We start from the raw sequence: 21152 nt of genomic DNA, 5'->3' as shown, positions 1-21152 counted from the left end.
AAATGTGAAAATAAAAGGAAAAGTGGCCAAAAAGGGAAAAAAATGGTAAAATGTTAGCTTCTTAGGAAGATAATAGTAGAAGACAGTGTCTTATAGAAGATGTTTCAGAACCAGCAGAAGAGTAGCAGAGTAGAGACATTATTTTTCCTCATACCTGCAGAAGCTTCATTCAACTCAAAGCAGAGTGTCCAATAAGTTCCCAATAGACCTTTGGATGGTTTCATCTCAAAAAAGGTAGAGACATGTCCATGATAATTACAAGCAAAGGGAATACTGAGTAACATATCTTTAGACTTAAAAATATATATTTAGGGCTGGGGATGTGGCTAAAGTGGTAGCACGCTCGCCTGGCATGCATGCGGCCCGGATTCGATCCTCAGCACCACATACAAAGATGTTGTGTCCGCCAAAAACTAAAAAATAAATATTAAAAAAATTCTCTCTCTCTCTCTCAAAAAAAAAAAAAAAAAAAAATATATATATATATATATATATATATATATATATATATACAAGTTTAGAAGTTATAAATTTTCTTCTTTTCTTTCTTGAGGCAGCCATGGATGTTAGGGCCAGCAAATATAGAGCCAAAGAAGCAAGTGGGCTGAGGAGGTGCAGGAACTACATCAAGGAAGCAGGTAGGGCTGAACCACAGTGGTCAGAGCTGAGGAGCCCAAGGGAACAGGTAATGTCCAAGCAAGAAGCGGAAAGGGTGAAGAAGATACATGCCAGAGTCAGGAAACCAGGTACATACAGGCAAACCAATACATACACAAAGTATGATGAGAAATGTGTTTTATGCTTCTAAGATCTATGCAGGGATATCTGGTGCCACTGTAGTTCGTGCACAGTGTTACTTATCTGTCGGCCTCAGGAACAAGAATTATGTCCACTGTTAACCTTGTGGGATAAAAGGCAGACCCTAGTGCTAGCCTACCTTCCAGTAGCTTAAGTACTGACCAGCACACAGCACACATCACTAGTGCTCTTTTTCACAGAAGCTAAAAGTGTTAAGATGCTCAGTCTTTAAAATCGTACTTAACATGTTCACATTCATCTTTAGTTCCTTTAATATTTGCAGAAAGGAGATGAACTAGAGAATAGAGGTATGTGATACACATCTGAAAGAGAAAAGGAAAACACCATTCCTAAGCTATCTGAAATATTAGTTCACCCCTTCTGTCCCTCTTGAAAATAAAGTAGGAACCTTTACTCCCAGCAGGAACCTGCCCTCCATGACCAGACAGCTGAGGAATCAATAAAAGCTGAAGGACAAAAAAGAAAACACCAGGCAGAGTGGGAAAGGAATAGGGCTAAATGAAAGCAGGCTTGACTTCCAAAACAACTTAAAACATATCATCCTTTGTTAATAACAAAAATAGTTATTATTTGATTTATTCTTTTATACCTTGTTTTAAAAAAAACTATTAATTTATTTCATCTTATAAAAATGAAAACAGGTAAAATCAAAGGACGCTTTTTGTTTGGCATTATCATTATTAGTCCACTATGTAGAGTTTGAGGATTTCTCTTCAACCAATATATATAAACTCTCAAAGGATTTATAATTTCCTTTGGTGTTTCTTCTAGATTTTTATGGAAAACATTTCCCCAAAAATTCTTACAGGAACAGAAACTGAATCTATTGAGATCATACAGTTTGGGGGCAAATATTTTACAAACTATTTTTAAATCAGTTTCTTTAATATCTGAAGACAGTAAATTGGACATTTAAATGATGGAGCTGATAATTTTTATTCTGTAAAATACCTTATACTTTTCTGTTATATAAAAACAAACCATTCTTCTTAAACTTAACCTAAATGGACAATTTATGAGAACTGAAAAAGTTCATAGAATTTCTCAAGGTTCTACAACATAACAGTTCATGCATATTATAGCCAAGTTGAATTGTTCCTTAAATACAGCAAGCTGTTGGATGCCACACAGCCTTACCACTTTTAAACCCAAAGCATCAGAATGAGAAAGGGCCAAAAGGAAGCTCTTTATCTACAAAATAACCTATCTTCATCAGCTTCCTTTAGTCTCAAGAAAAAAATGAAAGTCAAGCTAAAACATCATCTTCCTTGCTTGGAAAAAGACTGCTAAAAGCAGCTTATAAGAATGCCAAGAGGAGAATGTGATTCCAGAAAAAGTATGGGATTGAATCAGAAGGCTAGGATTTCAGTTCCAACTACCTATGTGATCCCGACAATCACATAACCCTCTCATCTCCACTTCCTCGTCTGTGTGATAGGGATAACCCTGTATCAAGAGTTGTTGTGAGTTCAAATCAGATATGTGTGAAAAGTGAATGAAAAGCCATAAAGTAAATAAAATAACAAGATGTATTCTTGTTGTTTATGGTTGTTTGGTGTGGTGGTGTGTGTGTGTGTGTGTGTGTATGTTTTACCATTAACTCTAGGTGTCTTCCTAAAAAGCATTCTATGCCAGTGTCCTATACTTGATCAAAAGCCATGAATATCACTTATAACTCTGGAGAACACAGGATCCAAATAGACTGACCCAGCAACTGACCAGCACTTTGTCAGAATATGGTCACAGGCAAAGTTGGTAATCCAAGGAACGAAATCTGTGTCCAGTTCAGCACAGTGCAGCTAAACAGCCAGCTGGGTCACCTCAACCTGAAACACTATGAACATTCTGAAAATGAATGTTTTCGATACATTCTCCCTTCTTCAAACTAGCATCCAAAGTACCTGCCCATTCTCTTAGTTCTCATTTTTCCATGAATTTCCATGTTTGTCCTCTAATACGTATCCTTGACTTGCATCCTGTGATTGATACATGCACCTAACTCTCCTGGCTCTAATCACAGATTCACCTTTTCCTCTTGTGCCATACTTAGAAAATACCCCCTCTCAATTAAGTCTGGCCCCTGCCTCTGAGAATCTAGGATTCCAGACCAATAGACCACACACTTAAACAATTCCTACCTGTAGGCAGTGTCGAGCAAATAATTCTTAAACTATTATTAACTGGTTCTTAATGATGGTTTGTAGTCATTCAAAACATCTAAAAGATTTGAGGATTTTTCTTTGAGTGTGTGTTTAATTTTAATGGCCTCTGAGCATTTCTAAATCTAATTATTAGAAATTTGGAAAGAGAAAATGACAATTGCACATGGGCCTTTGGGAGTCTGGTTGGTTTAGCAGAAGCTGCAAACCACAGTTTTGTTGTAAACATCTCTCCCTACCCTGTCACCTCAAGGTCAATATCTCACAACTCACACTTGTATCCACGTGGAAAGGAGTTTTGCCAAAATGAGACATAGGAAGTCTCTGTGTCCCTAAAAGTCAAGGGTTTCCATGATGGAAAAATTAGATCAGGTCAAAACTAAGCATGTTCAAGTGAAGGGCACCTAGAGTAAAGGGGCAGTGGCACTCTCCAGAGTCCTCTGATGGGATAATTTGACCTAAATACAATGTCATCTTCAACATTTGTTTCAGATCTAAAATCACACAAGGCAAAATTTCAGAAAGGACCAAATAAAAAAGATTAAAAAAAAAAAAAGATTTTGGACCCTAAAATTCAGCTGGAAATTTGGCTGGGGCTAGATGGCTAGATTTAGAAAGTAAATTGAGTAACATTAATCAAGGCAACTCCAGAATCCACAGACTAATTTATGTTCACAGTTTTTTGTTTTAATTTATTTATTCAAAAAGTAAAAGGGAATCCTTAGGATGACCGGATTACAAAATGGATTCATTCATTGGACATAGATTCACTGAGTACAAAACAAGAGTAAATTATAGTAATACAAATGGAGCAGTAGAGCAGTGATTTTAGATACAGAGGTAAGATGAAGCACACATCACTTTTACAAAAGGAATGAAGTCAGTATCCTATAGATAAAAAAAGTGAGTAAATACATAGCAATACATGTGTTACAATTAGCAAATTATCCTTTGTATTTTCCAAGTTATTCTGGGTAATTATTTCAAAAGGTGCAAAAAAGAAGCAGGGAAGGAAAGATAAGCAGATCTGGAAAGAAAGGTCATGGATACAGAGAAAAATAAAATAGCTTGTGAGTAGAGAAAGATAAAACATATTGAGCTTTACAGATAGGTAGAAACTATATTTCAGAAAAGTAGACAAGTCCAGTTGGAAAATAGTGTGTTTAGTATTAAAAGTCCAAGCTGCTAATAAGTAAGTGGTGCGGTCTAGCCAAGGCAACACTGCCCACATGTCTGTGTATAGGTTCAAAAGGCAGCCAGGACAGAACGGAGTTAAGGCCAGACTGAGAAGAAATCTAACACATTAAGGCATGTGGGCAATTAGGTGATGGTGAACTAAGGCATAACACCATGAAAAGATTGCTTTAAGAACATCACTTGACAGTGAATATTCTCAACATCTATTAAGACTTCCTCACTTCTTCATTACCTCTTTGTTTTTTATTTAAATAATGTGCCATTGCATCAAACTTAAAGATAGATGGAAAGAAAACACTTATCCCAAAACCACTTCCAAAGCTGTAATTCCCTAGTTTTGCTAGCTATCTATACATTGACTTTACTTACCTTCTATTTCTTCTTTCCACTTTCCTCCCTCCTTCCCTCCCTTCCTCCTTTCTACTCTTCCTTCCTCCCTGGACACAAGAAGTCACTAATTCAAACAGAATTCTCCTTTATGGTCTCAAGAATCTACAGTTAACCAAAGATCCCCTATCAGAGGCCCTTGTTACCCAGAGTAGAATAGTGCAATCCTATGCGACAGCCATTGAGGCAGTCTTTCTGTCATCACACAGCACACTAAACCTCATGGTACATATTCTCCAATACTTTCCTCCTGTGTTTCCTTCTTTATGCAGGCTCTACTCTCTGCCCGGCATGCCTATATAACCTTCTCAGTCTGGGAAGTCCATAACTTTCTTTCAAGATCCAGCTTAGCTGTTCTCCCCTCCATACTCTCAGGGGTCTTGACCAATACCTGTATTTTAGTAGGTATTCGTTACTGTGATTGTTGCAGGGCTCTCTTCCCCTTTATATACTAGAAGATAGAGGCCATGTTCTACTTGTCTTTATATCCAGCATTCAAAAGAAATTAATGCATACTGACTGAATTAAAGAAACTGTCTTAGGTCAAAGCAGAAAATGTTGTTTACCTGGGAGATGTTCTTATCCAATACCCTACCCATCCTCTTCATTTCATACTTTTCTGGTCATGTAATTTTCTCTCACTCCTCTCTGCTCTGTTTTGTCTACCTCAAATTCCTTCTGACTGCTTCTCTGCCTAGGAAACTTCTATTTATTATTTAACTTTTGGCTCACTGCTATCTCGTTAGTAAAGCTGGCTTTGACTTCTCTTTTCTTGTCTCCAAAGTACACTCCATCATCACACTCATCACTCTGGGAGCACCTCCATTACCAAGCATGAATCTTACACAATTACTTCCTATTATGCCTATTTCTATGGCAAAGCTGAGGCAACCTTTAGTTTACTGCTTTTCTAGAGCCAGAGTTTTAGGTTTTGTGAACTATCTAGGCTCCAAACAACTACACAACTTTACTCTTATAGTGCAAAACCAACTACAGCAAATAAATGGCTGTGTTCTAGTGAAAGTTAATATTACAAAAACAGGTAACAGGCATCATTTGGCCATTCTAGAAACTTAATCAATGTTCATCAAATTAAAATCAATCTGGCAATGTTAGAAACCCAAATGCAATCCCTGCCCTCAAATGATTCCCTTATCCCATTCCAAATTTGTCAATGGTGGCAGCCTTGAAGACTACTTCATAGACAAATCCACAATAGGAACTCAATAACCAGTCATAGAAACAATCCAAATGGGATGGAAATGGGGCTTTGGGGCTTGTCTTTTTGCCAAATTCCCACCCTTCCTAACCTCACCTTAAAGGGAAATTAAATCTTAATTAAATGTTCTTGTCACTAATACTGACCTCCCACAAATAGACAACCTTTACTTCTAAGAGGAACAACTACTCCAAGACTCCATACTGTGCCTCCAACTTGTACTTCGCCTTCATCTCAACTTCATCTCAGCTTCTGATATTATGTGCTTAAAAACAACATTATCTCAAAGCAGCAGGCAAATAGAAATAAACTTCCACTCTAAAGTGGGCCATGGGTTTCAACCTAAGCAGGGAAAACATCCTGGTGTTCCACAGTATTGTTCCAAGCAGTTCTGAGCACTAACCTAGATCCTTTTATATAAATAACATAATAACCAGGAAAATGAATAAGGAAAAAAATAAGATGAAAAAAGAGAAGCTTATTAAGTTGCAAACCTCTTGAGGCAGGAATCATGTCTTAATCACCTTTGCCCAAACAAAATACCTGGCATATATTAAGAAATTTTGGGTAATGAATGAATTTATGAACCTAAGCACCTAGATAATTTAGTTGCCAAAACACACACTTTCTCTAAATTATCTCAAAACTATGCTTTAAAATTAGCTCAATCCTTAGGGAAGTTTGAAAAACTTCCAGGTGTAAGTGGGGGAATAATCCATGCCCTCCTTTCTCAGACAGACTCACCATCTTGAGTGTTCGGACTCAGGATTTGTGTTCTGAGTTCCTCCAGGCTAATTCCCAGACACTTGCAGATCTCTTCCGGGCTGTAGGGTTCAGAATGAAGGGCATCCTCTGTGACCAACAGCATTTCTTCCAAACTAATCCCTAGTTCTGTCTGCACCTCTTCCAGTCGCAGGACTTTGTCCCATTGCAAGCTTTTGTACTTAGCCAGGAGCTGCAAGTTCAAACGAAGACATCAGTCAATATTCATTTCAGGATTGATATATACAATTCTAATTAGTTAGAATCAACTTTCAGCTGTTTAGGGTTTTGTTGTTGTTGTTTGTTTTCTACTCAACCTATTGAAATTTCCCACCATTGCTTGGAAGTGCATACTGAGATCGGATGTTTGCAATTAAACATAACTATATGATACTCACAGGCTAGTTAGATACCTGTAATAAAACATATATATATACACATACATATGCACATGTGTACACACGCAAACTAATCCCCCACTGATTTTTTTTCTTAGTCTATCACCACTTTTCCCCAGGGCTATTTATTTGAATAATTTCATTATTTTATCCCTATTCAATTCATCTCTATTACATCTCTCTATATAAAGTCTAGAGAAAACTGATCAACTCTCGTGTGACCTGAGTCCTGAGATGAACACTGTATGCCTGATTTCATTAGAGCACTTCCTGTTTACTACATGCCTCTATGAAAATGCCTAATGAGTTTAAGTGTCTGGGCGTTTAGAGTCAAGTCCCAGATTTTAAATGAAAACCTCATTGGTGACCTTATGAAAAATCCTTTCATTAGGTCGCTGGTAATAGTGGAGCTGTATGTTTCTCCACCCTCAAGAAAAAAGAGCCTGGCTTTCAGTTGTGTCCTGAGGCAGACCCACAAACTGATGGAGAGGGTAGAATACAAACCAAGTCTTTCTAACCAGATCCACTTATGGGAATACCAGTCCAAAATATATTATTTCTCTCATTTTCCCCAAACCACTGACATTCCTTCAGAGCAGGTGGCAATCAAAAACAATGAAGATTTCTCTCCCTAAACAAATCATTGCCTGGGTGTGAGGACAGCAGGTGCAGAAAAGAAGCAAGCAAGAGAAGGGGAAATTAGTCTTCAAGGAAATGTGCATCTGATTTGCTCTTCTATTTTGTTAATGATTTGATTTTCTTTCTTTTAGAGAGGAAGCAGGATTTACCAAAAGACTATTGTAGTTTGGTTAGGGCCACTCATTTCTAAAGAATGTTAATAACAGAAGTTCTTATATTTATTAATCATCTTTTTTAAAACCCTGGCTCATACATTTGAAAAGAGTTAATGATTTTAAGGCAGAACTGGGAAAAGAGACAATAGAACTGTTTTTTTATTCAATTATTTCACAGAACATGGTGCCACTTTTAAAGCAAAGACATAAGCTAAGACCTTTCTTCTGCCCTTATTTGCTTAGCACATTTAATTAGTGTTTATTGGCAGTGATGGGTTAATAGCTCTACCAAATGACCACTCATTCATTCATTGAACTCATTCATTCATGTTCTATATGCCAATGTATTCCAAAAATATTTTGAAAAAACTTATAAAGTCAAACAAAATACAAAATAAATATACATTTATTTTATGTGGAAAAAGCAGAAGTCAAAGATCTCATACAATAATGTTTTCTGTGAAATGTATCCAGAATCCAACCAAGATAAGCAATGAAGCTAACAAATATAGTTTGTTTCAAATGTGTTTTTTGCTTCTTAAAATCTTCAACAAACTTAGAAGATAGGTATTATTACACTGAGAGATGAAAGTAATTTGTCCAAAGTCACCTAACTAGTACAGTTAGAAATTGAACTCAAGACCTATAGCTCTTTCTTGTTTCCCCCAGGTGACATTCTTAATGAGGTACAGATGATATCTATGTTGTGTTACTCCCTATTAGTTCAAATCACTGCCTAAGTCTTAGAAAGGCGTTTCTAAGTATAAACTAAGGTTTTTGCTAGAACTGAACATTCCAATTATTTAAAAAACACTTTGATAAATGGATTTCTTTGAAAATAAAGAAAAAGGAAAAACATCAGAGAATATCTCCTTATAATAAAAGAGGGCACTTTTTTTAAAAGAGAGAGAGAGAGAATTTTTTGTTTTAATATTTATTTTTAGTTTTCAGCGAACACAACATCTTTGTTTGTATGTGGTGCTGAGGATCAAACCCAGCGCCGCACGCGTGCCAGGCAAGCACGCTACCATTTGAGCCACATCCCCAGTCCCGAAAAGAGGGCACTTTCTAAGAACTTTTCAGTCACAAGTTCCCATCCAAATTCTCACTTAACTAGTCACATTAGCCCATACATTTGATTAAGAAAAAAAAAAAAAAAACTGGGCCAGTGATGTACAGGAAGAAAGCCTGTGAGGGATGCCTGAAGCCCACGATTCAGTTTTCACAGGACCCCCCTATATCCTTTTCCCTAAAGACAAGAGAACTAACATGAAGAAGTTCACATTCACTCCAGCAATATCTCAGTTTTCTGTTAGCCCAATTGTCCACTTGGCCCTCAGCTGAAGAGTCTACACAGCCAACTTGGTGTGTATTTCAATTAAGGATGAAATATACCACATGTCCTCAACAACAGCTGCACAGCCCATCATCTGTCGAATTGCACTACACTGGAAGAGTAAAATAGGAAAGCCGCTTAAGCCTGTTGAAATTTGGCTCAGGAAGCAGAGAGATGACTTGCAGATGAGGGAAGTGGGTGGGTAAGATTGCTGTTGCTCAAAGACAGAATTTCATGAGGGAATTCATCACTTATGGTCCTGCTGACTGGCCTACTTCACATTTGTGGGGCAGGGCTACAGGTCATTTCGTCACAAGTTCCTCACTCAGTAGCAGGGTGGGGAAATAAGAAAAAGCAGTTCTTTGTCAACATTCACCATCTTCTTTTTTCCACAGCAAACCCATTAGGTGTTCACATCAGATACTACTTCTGGGAGGTTCCTAGCTCTGTCCCATGATCCATGGACATGAAAACAAGCAACACGTGATTTGTTGGGTCAAGGAAAGAAGCACTGATATACAGTGATAGGATAATGTCTAAGGCAGCTTTGTCTCAGAAGCAGGCCCTCAGACAAGAATGGGGGGCAAGAAGTTGTGGGGAAGGTGATCCTAAAGAGCACTAATAGAGAAGTGGAAAGTGAGACAGGAAAAGGAGTCAAACACGAAGAGCACTGATATTGACAGATGAGAGTAAGTCTGTGGGGCCCTCTGAGAACTGCATGTATAAACCTCAGCTATAACTTACACAAAGGGGAAGAGAACTGGAATATTTACCACTAACTCCTACTTATAACTGGTTAAAGAGGCTCTCAAGGGAATGAGATTCCAAGTTATCTCAGATTCAAAGTAAAGTACTAAATACTCTCCTACAACCAGAAAATGTTCTCAGTCCAAAAAACGGCCCCATTAAGCAGAGTTCAAAGATATCGACCCTATCAGAATCTACGTCTATTCAACTATCTCATTGTATTAACCTGTCAAAGGAAAAAGTACCAAGTTTTCTCCTCACCACGTCAGCAAAAAGAAAAGCTACCTTTAAAAACAGCAATTCGTTCAACAAGCTACGTTCCATACAACATAAATGCTTATGATAAAAATTTTAAATAATACCTAAAAGTTCAAAGTACAAAAAGAAAAATAAAATCATTCATAATCACCCCCAATGAATTAACCATCAACTGGGTTTTTTTGTTTGTTTGTTTTTTCTTATTTTGGTGCCAGGGATTGAACCCATAGGTGCTTAACCACTAAGCCACACCTCCAGCCTTTTTAAAGTTCTATTTTTTTTAAATTTTAATATTTATTTTTTAGTTATCGGTGGACACAACATCTTTGTTGGTATGTGGTGCTGAAAATCGAAGCCGGGCCACACGCATGCCAGGCGAGCGCGCTACCGCTTGAGCCACATCCCCAGCCCCTTAAAGTTCTATTTTGAGACAGGATCTCAATAAGTTACTTAGTGCCTTGATAAATTGCTGAGGCTGGCTTTGAACTCGAAATTCTCCTGAATCAGCCTCCCAAGCTGCTGGATTACAGGCATGCTCCAAAGCACCCAGCTTAACTGCCATTTTGATAACCATCCTATCTTACTTTTCTTTCTGCATGCCTACACATATAGTCTGACATAAATGGAATCATACATAGCTGCTTTTATTGGGGATACTCTAAAAAAATCTTTCCCCTCAACCTTCTTCCAACTACACAGAGCCCTTCTCCAGTATTCCACACCACATAGTGACCTGTGTTCATGTACCATCCATAACTACCATGAACACATTCACCACATTGACCTTCCCAATTCTTAGTCATCCCCATTGTCATGTTTTCCATGTTAGTTTGCAGCCCACAGAATAATTCTAGTTGTGCCAATGGTCCTACTACAATCCTCTCCACACCCTCCCTCAACACAAGTTCTCTTCTCTAAGGCAAACTTGAGCCTCGTGTTCAGGATCCCATTTATGCTTAATTCCTAAGGGAAACAATGGAAAGAACAGAGGCTAAGACAGACTTGGACTCCTCCATTCACTTCAAAGATATCACCACACTACTTGGCCTGAAATTCCAAGTATGTAAAATGAGGCATTCACAAGCAATTGTGAAGATTAAATAGTAATTAAAACAAAGTAACACCTTCCCTGGTCTAGAAGAGGCACTCTGGGAGGATCAAATTTTCTTTCCTCTGTACATTCTTCTGACTTTTAGCCAATTCTCTCCCATTTGACTCCTTCTTCTATGCCTTCAAACATATGTGAATGTTTACTACTTTAAAATTCCTGGGCTGGAGATGTGGCTCAGCGGTGGCGCGCTCGCCTGGCATGCGTGCGGCCCGGGTTCGATCCTCAGCACCACATACCAACAAAGATGTTGTGTCCGCCGAGAACTAAAAAATAAATATTAAAAATTCTCTCTCTTTCTCTCTCTCTCTCCTCTCTCACTCTCTCTTTAAAAAAAAAAAATTATAAAATTCCTTATTCTTTATCTTTCCATTGCTTTCCAACAACTATAACAGTGGCCATCCTCACCACTTCCAGGCCTTCCCTAGCCATTCTAACCATTGAATATGGTCTCCCAAAGACTTCCTAATCTCCAAAACCACTTGCAAATCCATTGGTTTTTTTCTCAGACCCCTTAATATTTATTTATTTATTTGTTTGTTTGTTTATTTATTTATTTAAATATTGCGCGCGCGCGCATGTGTGTGTGTGTGTGTGTGTACGTGTTTGTGTGTGTTTGTGTGTGTGTGGTCCTGGGGATTGAACCCAGGGCCTCATGTGTCTAGGCAAGCCACCAAGATACTTCCCCATCCCTTTTGAAACTTTAAGACAAGTCTCACTAAGTGAGAACCTGCAAATATCCCGCCTCAGTCTCCTAAATAGCTGGGATTATATGCATGTACTATCAGTCCTGGAATTCTCTTAATTTTTAATGAATCCATAATCTTAGACCTTTCTTGGCACCCACTTTCAAATTCCCTGTTGCATTGTCTTTCATAGCATTGAATTTTCCTGGTTTCCCTCTTGCCTCAAATGTATATATCATTTCCTTCCAGCACTCATCTTTTTTTTTCTTTCCTTATTTAATTGAAGCCATCTCCCAAGCTTATTCTGATCTTCTGAACCTCTCTTGCTATATTTTTCCCCCAGCAAACTGAATTTGGCTATTGGTTTCAACTAACTACTACCTTAAAACAACTACATCTGAAGGGTATATTGGTGACCAACAGACACATTCAAAGCTAAAATTACCAAATACTCGTAAGAAAATTCCATGAGGGAATTCCAGTCACCTTCCATCCTACCTTTGTCAAACCTCACAGCAGCAACACCATATGTTTTACTCATCATTTCAGTTGGAAGCTGCAGCCCTTATGAACTCAATGCTTTTCCTTCATTTGTGCACATCTGCATGCAATGAGTGTTTACTGAGTACCTGGCACTTCCCTGGCCCCAGGCAGACAGACTGCAATGACTGAGGCACACACGCCTTTAGACCACAGGGAGTTCACAGCTACCAGAAGAGACAGAATGTTAAATAAACATTACACAGTGAAGAACTTAATCCAATTGTGATAAACTGCTCTAACTGAAAAATATAAGATGTGCTTAGAGTATATACAAAAGCACGGAATCTAGTGAGGGTAGGGAAGATGTCCTAGAAAACTTTTCAAAGTTATGGCATACATGTCAAAAGGAAAACAGAAAAACAATCGGGAAGACTTCGATGCAACCCTTTACAAGGTCCAGTGATAGCTTCTCTCATCTCTCTTTCTTTGTATCCTACCCAATACTCTTTAAGACACACTTCTGTTCATCAAGTCAAAAGTTTCTGCTGTTGGAATAATATTTCTCAAATCCCCTGCTAACAACATTAATTAATTAATGTCTCCCTACTATTTCCAGGACTAAGTCTGGGTAATCCTTAATACAGCACTGAAGGGCCTGCCAAGTCCTGTTTCCACTGAACATATTACCAGTTCCCCAGTATGTGTCCCCCCCCCACCCCGCTGCCATACAGCTTGGACTCACCATTCTCTGAAAACTCCATGCTAGAATCTTGGCAGTATGCTCTATTGAATCAACAGAATGGAGGAAATTGGCTACATTCTTGGGTATTTGGTTTTTCCCTGCTCAAATTCAAGGAAACTGCCAAAGACCTAAGAATATTATGCCAACTCCTCCTCACATTTTATCAGACAAAGAATAAGTTCCATATTGACCACTAAGTGGAAAGAGCTGAAAAACTGGGTGAGTGATGGTCCCTGACCAGAAAGGCCCTCAAAAGAATCACTGGAAATATTCCCTGAAGTGTCAAAGGACCACATGAAACTCTCTCCTTCATTGCTCCACACATTGCCACAAAGAGTTGAGGATATGCAAAAATCAACAGTATAATTTCTCTTCCCTACTTGACTTCCCATAATACTTATTATTGCCATCACAATTTTATCCCTCAATGTAACTAAAGGATACTCTCTTTTATAGACATAATATATTTCTGGAAAAGTTTAAGCCACTAAATACATGAAAAATATGAAGGATTTTGTGCCCATTAAAGATTCCTACCACTTTGTTAATTTAAGAACATAAAAATGTGCCTCACTTAAAAGTATCATTTACGCAAGTAATAATTATAAATCTCTACTGAGTTTTCTTTGAAATGTTTTTAATTTTAGTTCAAATGCTCTATAAGATTATGACTTTTAATGAATCTAAATCAATTAGTTTTTGAAAGCTAGTGGAGAGAGGCAGAGACAGAGAGACAGAGACAGAGAAAGGAAACAAGAATAAAAGAAACTCAATATTAAAGTAAAACAAATAAAAATCACCTCTATTGGTTTAGTGTACTTCCTTGTGCTAACTAAATATGAAAGACACTCAATTTCAAAAAAGGATTTAAGGAAGATAGGAGAAGAAGAAAAATAAACGTTATTCATTACACCTTTGCCCTGTGGAGCTCTATCTAAAAGTATCCTAACTAGCCATTCTCCACTGACATATTATTGTCTGCAAACACAAAAGTTTGTCCTGATTGAGATAAGCCTCTTTACCTTTTAACACGAGTTTATTTTCTTATTTGATAAGACTTATTTCAAAGAAAAATTAATTCTACTCACCTACTACCAAAATGGAAGAATGAAAACATAAACCATGTTGCAAGGAAAATATGCTTAACAGAATCTCAGTCTACATTACTAAGCAAAAACATATTCCTAACATCAACATCTCTGGATACAGCACTTATCAGCAATTTTATCTTCATTTCCCTATTGTACAGAACTTTGGATTCTAATGATCCGCAGCAACCTGATACAGAAAATTGTCTCCATTATGATGAAGTCTCCCACTTTTCCTCCATATTTTGAAAGAGAGGAAATATTATGTATTTTAAACAATGTGTCTTATCTACATCATTTGGGGAAAATATGTGGCCAAAATTCAAATTCAGATGTCAATTTCACTGACCAAAGTACCTCTAAAATGAATATGGAGCTATGTGTTAAACTCAGAGGATATCCTCCAGAATAGGAGGTTGTGGAGTGGATTAAGATCTTCAGTTACTACTGTTTCTGAGTGTTTCTTTTTCAGAAACACTTTTAGTTAACTTTTAAGAGACATTCCCCTCATACCACAATTTTATTCCTCATTTTCTTCTTTCTTCTTTGGACCAGAGTAGTGACAATATGAACCTATTCAAATGTCACCTGTGGCTCTAGTAGAGGATATATAATTTCGTGATAGAACTTTCAAAATAATATTGTGTATGTCTGAGGTCTTCTTAGGAAGACAACATTTACTCATCAACCTCAAGATAAAAAGTCAACAAGAGTAAACCTCAAACAAATAAGACTAATTTCTTCCATCTCCCTAAAGAGGAAGAATGTCCTAAGGGAGTAAAAGTTCAATGAACCCTTGATATTGAAAAACTTATTGTACTCCTTTTGTGTATATGTACTGATCAGAGGCTATGAAAAGTTCAATGTTAAAACATTTTTCTACATAGGTTTTATAAATTATCTTAATAAATTTCAAATATAAAGCATTTAAATCTTGATCTGTTTAGAAAGAAGGTATAAACCTTAAAACAACAAAAAAAAAAACACTTTTATTTTTCTGGCTTATCATATCTCTCCTCTCCCTAGCTTCACAACCTCATAATGCAGGAGTAAGAAGACAAGTGCTTGGTCAGTCACAAGGGATAACTGCACCTACATCTCCACAGGATCTAGGTCAGTGCTGGGCACACAAAAGGCACTTGTAAAAGAAAAATTGTGAAATGTAGGGAAATAAACGGGACAGAGAAGGTAAAATAAGAAGTAGACATTCATTTACTCAAGAAATGTTTATCCTGCACCTATTTCAGCCTAAGCACTAGGGATATAAGAGTTAACAACATGGACATAGCCTCAACTTTCAGGCAAAATCAAATCTGAAAAAGGAGACAGACATTTAAAAAATAATTGTGATAAGTACCATACCCGACAGATGCAAAATATAAAGAAATCCTAAGGAAGTCAAGGAAGGTTTCTTTCAAGGACATTTAAATGAGACTTCAGAGAAGAGTGTCCTGGACATGTGCAAAGTTCCGGAGTTGAGAATAAACCTCATGGCTGGAATGTAATGAAAGTAGGAGATACAAGGAGGTGAAGAAGATGATGCAGGTATTTAGCTCTCCAGCTGGCAATAGAACTTTTTACCTTATTCCAAAGAAATGAGAAGCTTCTGAAAGATGGTAAGCAAGGAAATTGCCAGATAAGATTTAATTTTCTAAACCATCATTATAACTGTTTAATTTAAAGAATGATAAGGAGAGAGACAGCATGGATTTAATGAACAGTGAGAAGTCTTTGCCATAGTTAATGAATGATGATAGGGCAAATGACAGAAGAAAAGGTTTGTGAGAGTAAGATGGAGTTCAGTTTGAACATTCTCAGTTTAAGAGGTCTATGATTTATTCGAGTGGAAATATACAATAAGGTGCTGAATATACAAGTTTGGAGCTCACACAAAAAAAGCCTGTATTGAAGATAATCACTGGGATTTCACCAGCATAGAGATGGAAGTTGAAACTCTGAAAGGGCATGAGATTATCTGGAGGAAAGACCAAAAGAAACAAAAAGATTAAGCAAAGGCCTTGAAGAACTCCTAATGTACAGAGAAGCATGAAGATGTGACAGCAGGAAGCCAAAGCCTGTGTGACCATATCTGTTTACAACAGAAAACAAAATAAGATCACTTTTGGAACTAGTCAGGCTGGGGTAGGGGATAAGAGTTTAAGAACTAAAACAGAAAAACACTTTTATTTTTCTGGCTTATCATATCTCTCCTCTCCCTAGCTTCACAATCTCATGATGCAGGAGTAAGAAGACAAGTGCTTAGTCAGTCACAAGGAATAACTGCATCTACATCTCCACAGGATCTAGGTCAGTGCTGGGCTGATTCTTCCTTCTAGACACAGGGAGTTTGTACCAAGTCTGTATTTTTAGAGTGTCCAGTATAGAAAAAGATACAAAATTGTTACTACAGACAGATAGAACCTGGTGAAGGTTGGTGATCATTAGGTGATATCCATCAGCTCGGAAGGAAAGAGATCAAAGGAAGAGTAGAGCGTAGCTTCTGACCCATGATCCATTCTTTAGCCTCCAGCCTCAGGTTTCTCCAACTTTCTATTCATATTATGTGCTACTCTGGATCCTCCATAATATTTAATTCCCATGTCCCTTTAAAGAGGACTAGATTACTTACTATCTGATCTTATACTAACCATTGCCTATTAGCTATCCTCCTAACTTTAAATCCCTACTTTATTCTCTACTCTCTCTAATACTATGTCCTGAATTATTATTATCTTATTATTATCTTCATGCTGCTAGGTGTACAACAGCTATTGGTTTATCCATTTCCTCAGTTTGGAGTCCAGTTGGTCTGTACCCCAAACCCTTCAATTAGAATGTTGCCCAAAACGTGTGAAAAGATACCAACTACGTCAGAATAAGCAGAAAAAGAAATAAAAGCCTACTAAGAGTTTCACTAGTTTTCCATGTTCTTACCTTTGCAGCAAGTCGACACTCCATCACCCTGACATTGAAGTGAGAAGTTGCTGCCTTATTCATTTCCACACAACTATTTGCAATCACAAATACTGCTCCACTTGGGAGTTTCACATCAGTTGCCCTCAGAGGACTAAATTCTATCAACTTGGCCTATTAGAAGAAAAATGACAAATGAGATATAATTGATTGGGATTCAGAAAATGCTTAAACATTTTATGTATTTATCCTAACAAAATCTTCTCTCAAAATGCATTCATTCATTTAAAGAGCATTTATTGACATCCAGTCACTGTACCAGGCCCTGGAGATAAAACAGTGAACAAGACAGATAGTATCCCTTCCCTCATAGAGCCTATAATCTAGTAGCAAAGATAGTCAAGTAGACAAATACATTTCCAAGTTACAAGTGTGACAGTGGTAGCAAAGCACAGGATACTATACAGACACTTAGTTAAAGCACCTAATCAGATACAGCCTAGTGTAACTCCTTCAAAAAAGGAAAATATAAATTGAAAACTAAAAGATGAGCAAGAGAAGGGCAGAAAGAAATTTCTATCCTCAAATGGGACGTCAAGAAGAAAAAGTTTATGCAAGTCCAGAGGCAACAAACAATGTTGGGTGTTAATAGAGTTTTGAATATTGAAACTTGCTGAAATTTAGAGTTTGAGGAGTGAGAAGTGGTGTGAAGTTACAATGGAGGAGTAAAGTAAGGGTCAGATGGTGGAGCACTTTGCCAAAGTCCAAAGAACTTGGACTCTGTTCAGACTCTATACCTAATCTACATTAACTTCCATACTGTTGCCATCATGTCTGCTTGTCAGCTCTCATCCAAAACACCCAGAGTATTTTTTTAGTATTAAGCCAAATTTCCTCATGCTTCATGTCTTTGGCTTAGGAAAATCAACAACAAATATTCTTAACAAGAAGGAATCCAGGTGTTCCTGGAAGATAGCCAAGCCTGTAGGAATATGATGAAAAACTAAGAAAATATCTTAAAGAAATGTCTGCTTCTATTTTGGAAATGGGCAGTTTATGGGTAACAACCAAAACCTCTGTCTTGCCTAAAGGAGTTGATGGGCAGGGGGAAGTAGTATCCAGCTAAGGAATTCATTCTTGGCTTACTGTCAACATTCTTTTTCCCACCACTGAAACCCCAAAAATGTTGACAGAGAAAAATGATACCAAAGAGTAAATTATAAAAAGAGGAGTTGTAAATACATGTGGTAAGAGAACTAATTTGGGTTTAAAGTCAACATGAGATTATGCAAATGCCATGAGATAAAGTGACTTAGGACAGGAGCAGGAAAGGAGATCTCAATAAGTAGGAGTTGAGAAATCTCATCTTAAAATGAAGACATGGCAGGGGGGGAACAAACAAGTAAAAAATTGACTTGAGATATGATTCTGGAGGAGAGGTAGAGACTATCCACATGCAACAGAGTAATTTAACCAGTGATATAAAGCAGTTGGGAAAGAACATTTTATAATATAGTCTAATAGAAAAAGTTGCTCATAACCAAGCATGCTGGGAAGCTCAAGGCCTTCCTCTCCTATGAATTTTCCCCTGTTGATATTTCCAAATAGCTCAATGCTACCTACAGTTCCTTCTTCTGCAAGAAATGATATGGACTGGTCCATGCCTCCTCCTTCAGTGCCAATATAACGCTCACTCTTGGCACAGATTTCTGCAAGTTCCACCTGGAAAAGTAAAAGAACTGATTTACACTATAAGTCTAGTCAGATCCCTTTCTCATTCATTTCTTATTCCAGACCATCCTGAAACACTAACACTGCAGTGCTTGCCTGCTGGCTTGCCAACATTTTAATGCTCATACTTCTCAGTCTGGTCTTTAATGACTTAACCCTTGCTCATTTCTCCAGCTCACTCTCCTGCCACTATTCCCCATAACCCTAAGCTCCAGCTACCAAAAATATGGAACAAATGCTGTTCTTCCTTACTACCAGGCTCTTACACCTCTCCATGTCTTTACAACCATGATTTTTTTTTTTTTGTCCTCCTCATTCAATCCTCCTCTATCCCCTTAATCAACTACTCAAACATCATCTCCCTCTGGAACTGACACCACCACCCACATTTACACATACCACATAACCCTTCCTCTTCATTCCCTATTTATAACTCTATCATCATTTTTTGAACCACTCTTTAAATGTAGGTTTACTTGACTCTATCTACTAGGCTATGAGAGCCCATGCAACACCTACTCCAGAGTGCTCTTGATTAAATTACAGTATTTATTGTTGTTTTTTAATTGTGTTACATTTCTATTATATCTGCTTTCCACAGAAAATTCTGAGTCTTGTGAAAGACAGATAAAGTACCTTTTGTATCACCTAATTCACACAATGCCAAGTATGTAGTAAATACTCAGTAAACACCTGCTACTTTAATTTTCTGAGAATAGCTATCCAAACACCATCTGACAGATTCTGCAAGTATCATATTCCTTGTTTGTCATGCGGATTCATTAACTCTGTCTTGTGACATGAAGTAAACTTGGAATTTTGACGTAAGGGGCATTGCACATGGCCTGCTGACCCACAGAGCCAGTGACCTACCCACAAGGGGCACATTCAAAATAACCTAAATATCAAAACTTAGATTTAAAATGTAGAGAAAACATATCCAGATTAAGCAGTGCATGCAGCATTCAGTGAGAACTGGATACCCACTTAACTATAACTCTGAGCCAGTATGAAAAGTCACCTCCTGCTGGGCATGGGACATGCCTGTAATCCCAGCAACTTCAAAGGCTAATAAAGGAGGATTGCAAGTTCAAGGCCAACCTCAGCAACTTAGCAAGGCCCTAAGCAATTTAGGGAAACCCTGTCTCAAAATAAAAAAGTAAAAAGGGTTCAGTGATTAAGTGCTCCTAGATTCAATCCCTGGTTAAAAAAAAAAAAAAAAAAAAGTAATCTTTTCCTCAACAGTAATAATAGCCCTAGTTACTGAGTGCCAGGTATATGTCAAGTATGCTAAAAACTTCCTTTAAACCTCCAAACAACACTCTGCTTATCACCATTACACAGATGAGGACAGTTTAGAGACATATAATAGACAAAGAGGAACCAGATCTGAACTTCATCTGTGTGACTCTAACCCCTGTATTCTTTTCACACTGAACTTCAATTACTTTTCCCCAAAATGAATTAATATAACCCATTTTTCCACTATCTCAAAGGGATATGAAACAACAAATGAGATTCACCAAAATTTAAATATTCTCCCTCTTAAGAAGAAATTAGAGAATTGAGAAGTTTATATTTATTAATTACTTTTTTAAAAAAAATCTCTCAATGTATGAAAATAATTATATGCTTTAATAGAAATAAGATGTTGATTTCTCAAAACTATCGGGGCAGAATTCAGAGGGAGATCAGGGGATATCCTTGCACCTACTGTTAACTCCTCTGCTGAATTCTTTATTATTATTATTATTATTATTATTATTATTATTATTTTAGTTATAGATGGACACAATACCTTTATTTTATTTGTTTTTATTTTTATGTGGTGCCGGGGATTGAACCCAGTGCCTTACGCATGCTAGGCAAGCACTCTACTACTGAGCCACAATGCGGGACCCTCTTCTGCTGAATTCTAAGAAATCAATCCCATAACTGGACAGACAATATCCAACAGGTATAAATGGGGAGAACACAAAGAAAATTAAGATAAAGAAGTTAAAAGATGAAAAATAGGATGACCCCAATTATAGCCTCCCAGAATGTATACAGAATTTAGATGTAAAACCAATGTCAGAAGTCTCCCAATCTCAGTTTATGCCCTAACTTTCCTGTTTACTGTTATGACCTTAGATAGATTGCTCCACTTTTTTGAGTTTCCATTTCTTTGTATATTTTCTACCAATAATAATAATATTAATTATAATAAGACTTACTGAGCACTTAATATATGATAGGTACTATTTCATGTGTTTGCCTGAATTATTTACTTCTCATACAGCCATATAAAATGGGTATCCATTTTATAGGCACGGAAAATAGGTA

At 37.3% G+C, this 21152-nt stretch overlaps 1 protein-coding gene across 4 annotated transcripts in view; it reads right to left on the bottom strand.

Moving 5' to 3' along the window:
• Window positions 1–21152, bottom strand: part of Galk2 (galactokinase 2) — a 133640-nt gene that overhangs the window by 25261 nt on the left and 87227 nt on the right. For all 4 annotated transcript variants that reach the window (XM_026391675.2, XM_026391667.2, XM_026391682.2 and 1 more), the window contains exons 6-8: window positions 18720–18818; window positions 17118–17270; window positions 6526–6736 (exon numbers count right to left, since the gene is read on the bottom strand). In XM_026391675.2, coding sequence (XP_026247460.1) covers window positions 6526–6736; window positions 17118–17270; window positions 18720–18818 — 463 coding nt within the window. The remainder of the gene's footprint in view (window positions 1–6525; window positions 6737–17117; window positions 17271–18719; window positions 18819–21152) is intronic.

The sequence above is a fragment of the Urocitellus parryii genome, chromosome 6 (genome assembly GCF_045843805.1).
Source record: "Urocitellus parryii isolate mUroPar1 chromosome 6, mUroPar1.hap1, whole genome shotgun sequence".
NCBI lineage: Eukaryota > Metazoa > Chordata > Mammalia > Rodentia > Sciuridae > Urocitellus > Urocitellus parryii.
The sequence above is the reverse complement of the archived record's forward strand: the minus strand, read 5'-3'. Positions and strand labels throughout refer to the sequence as shown.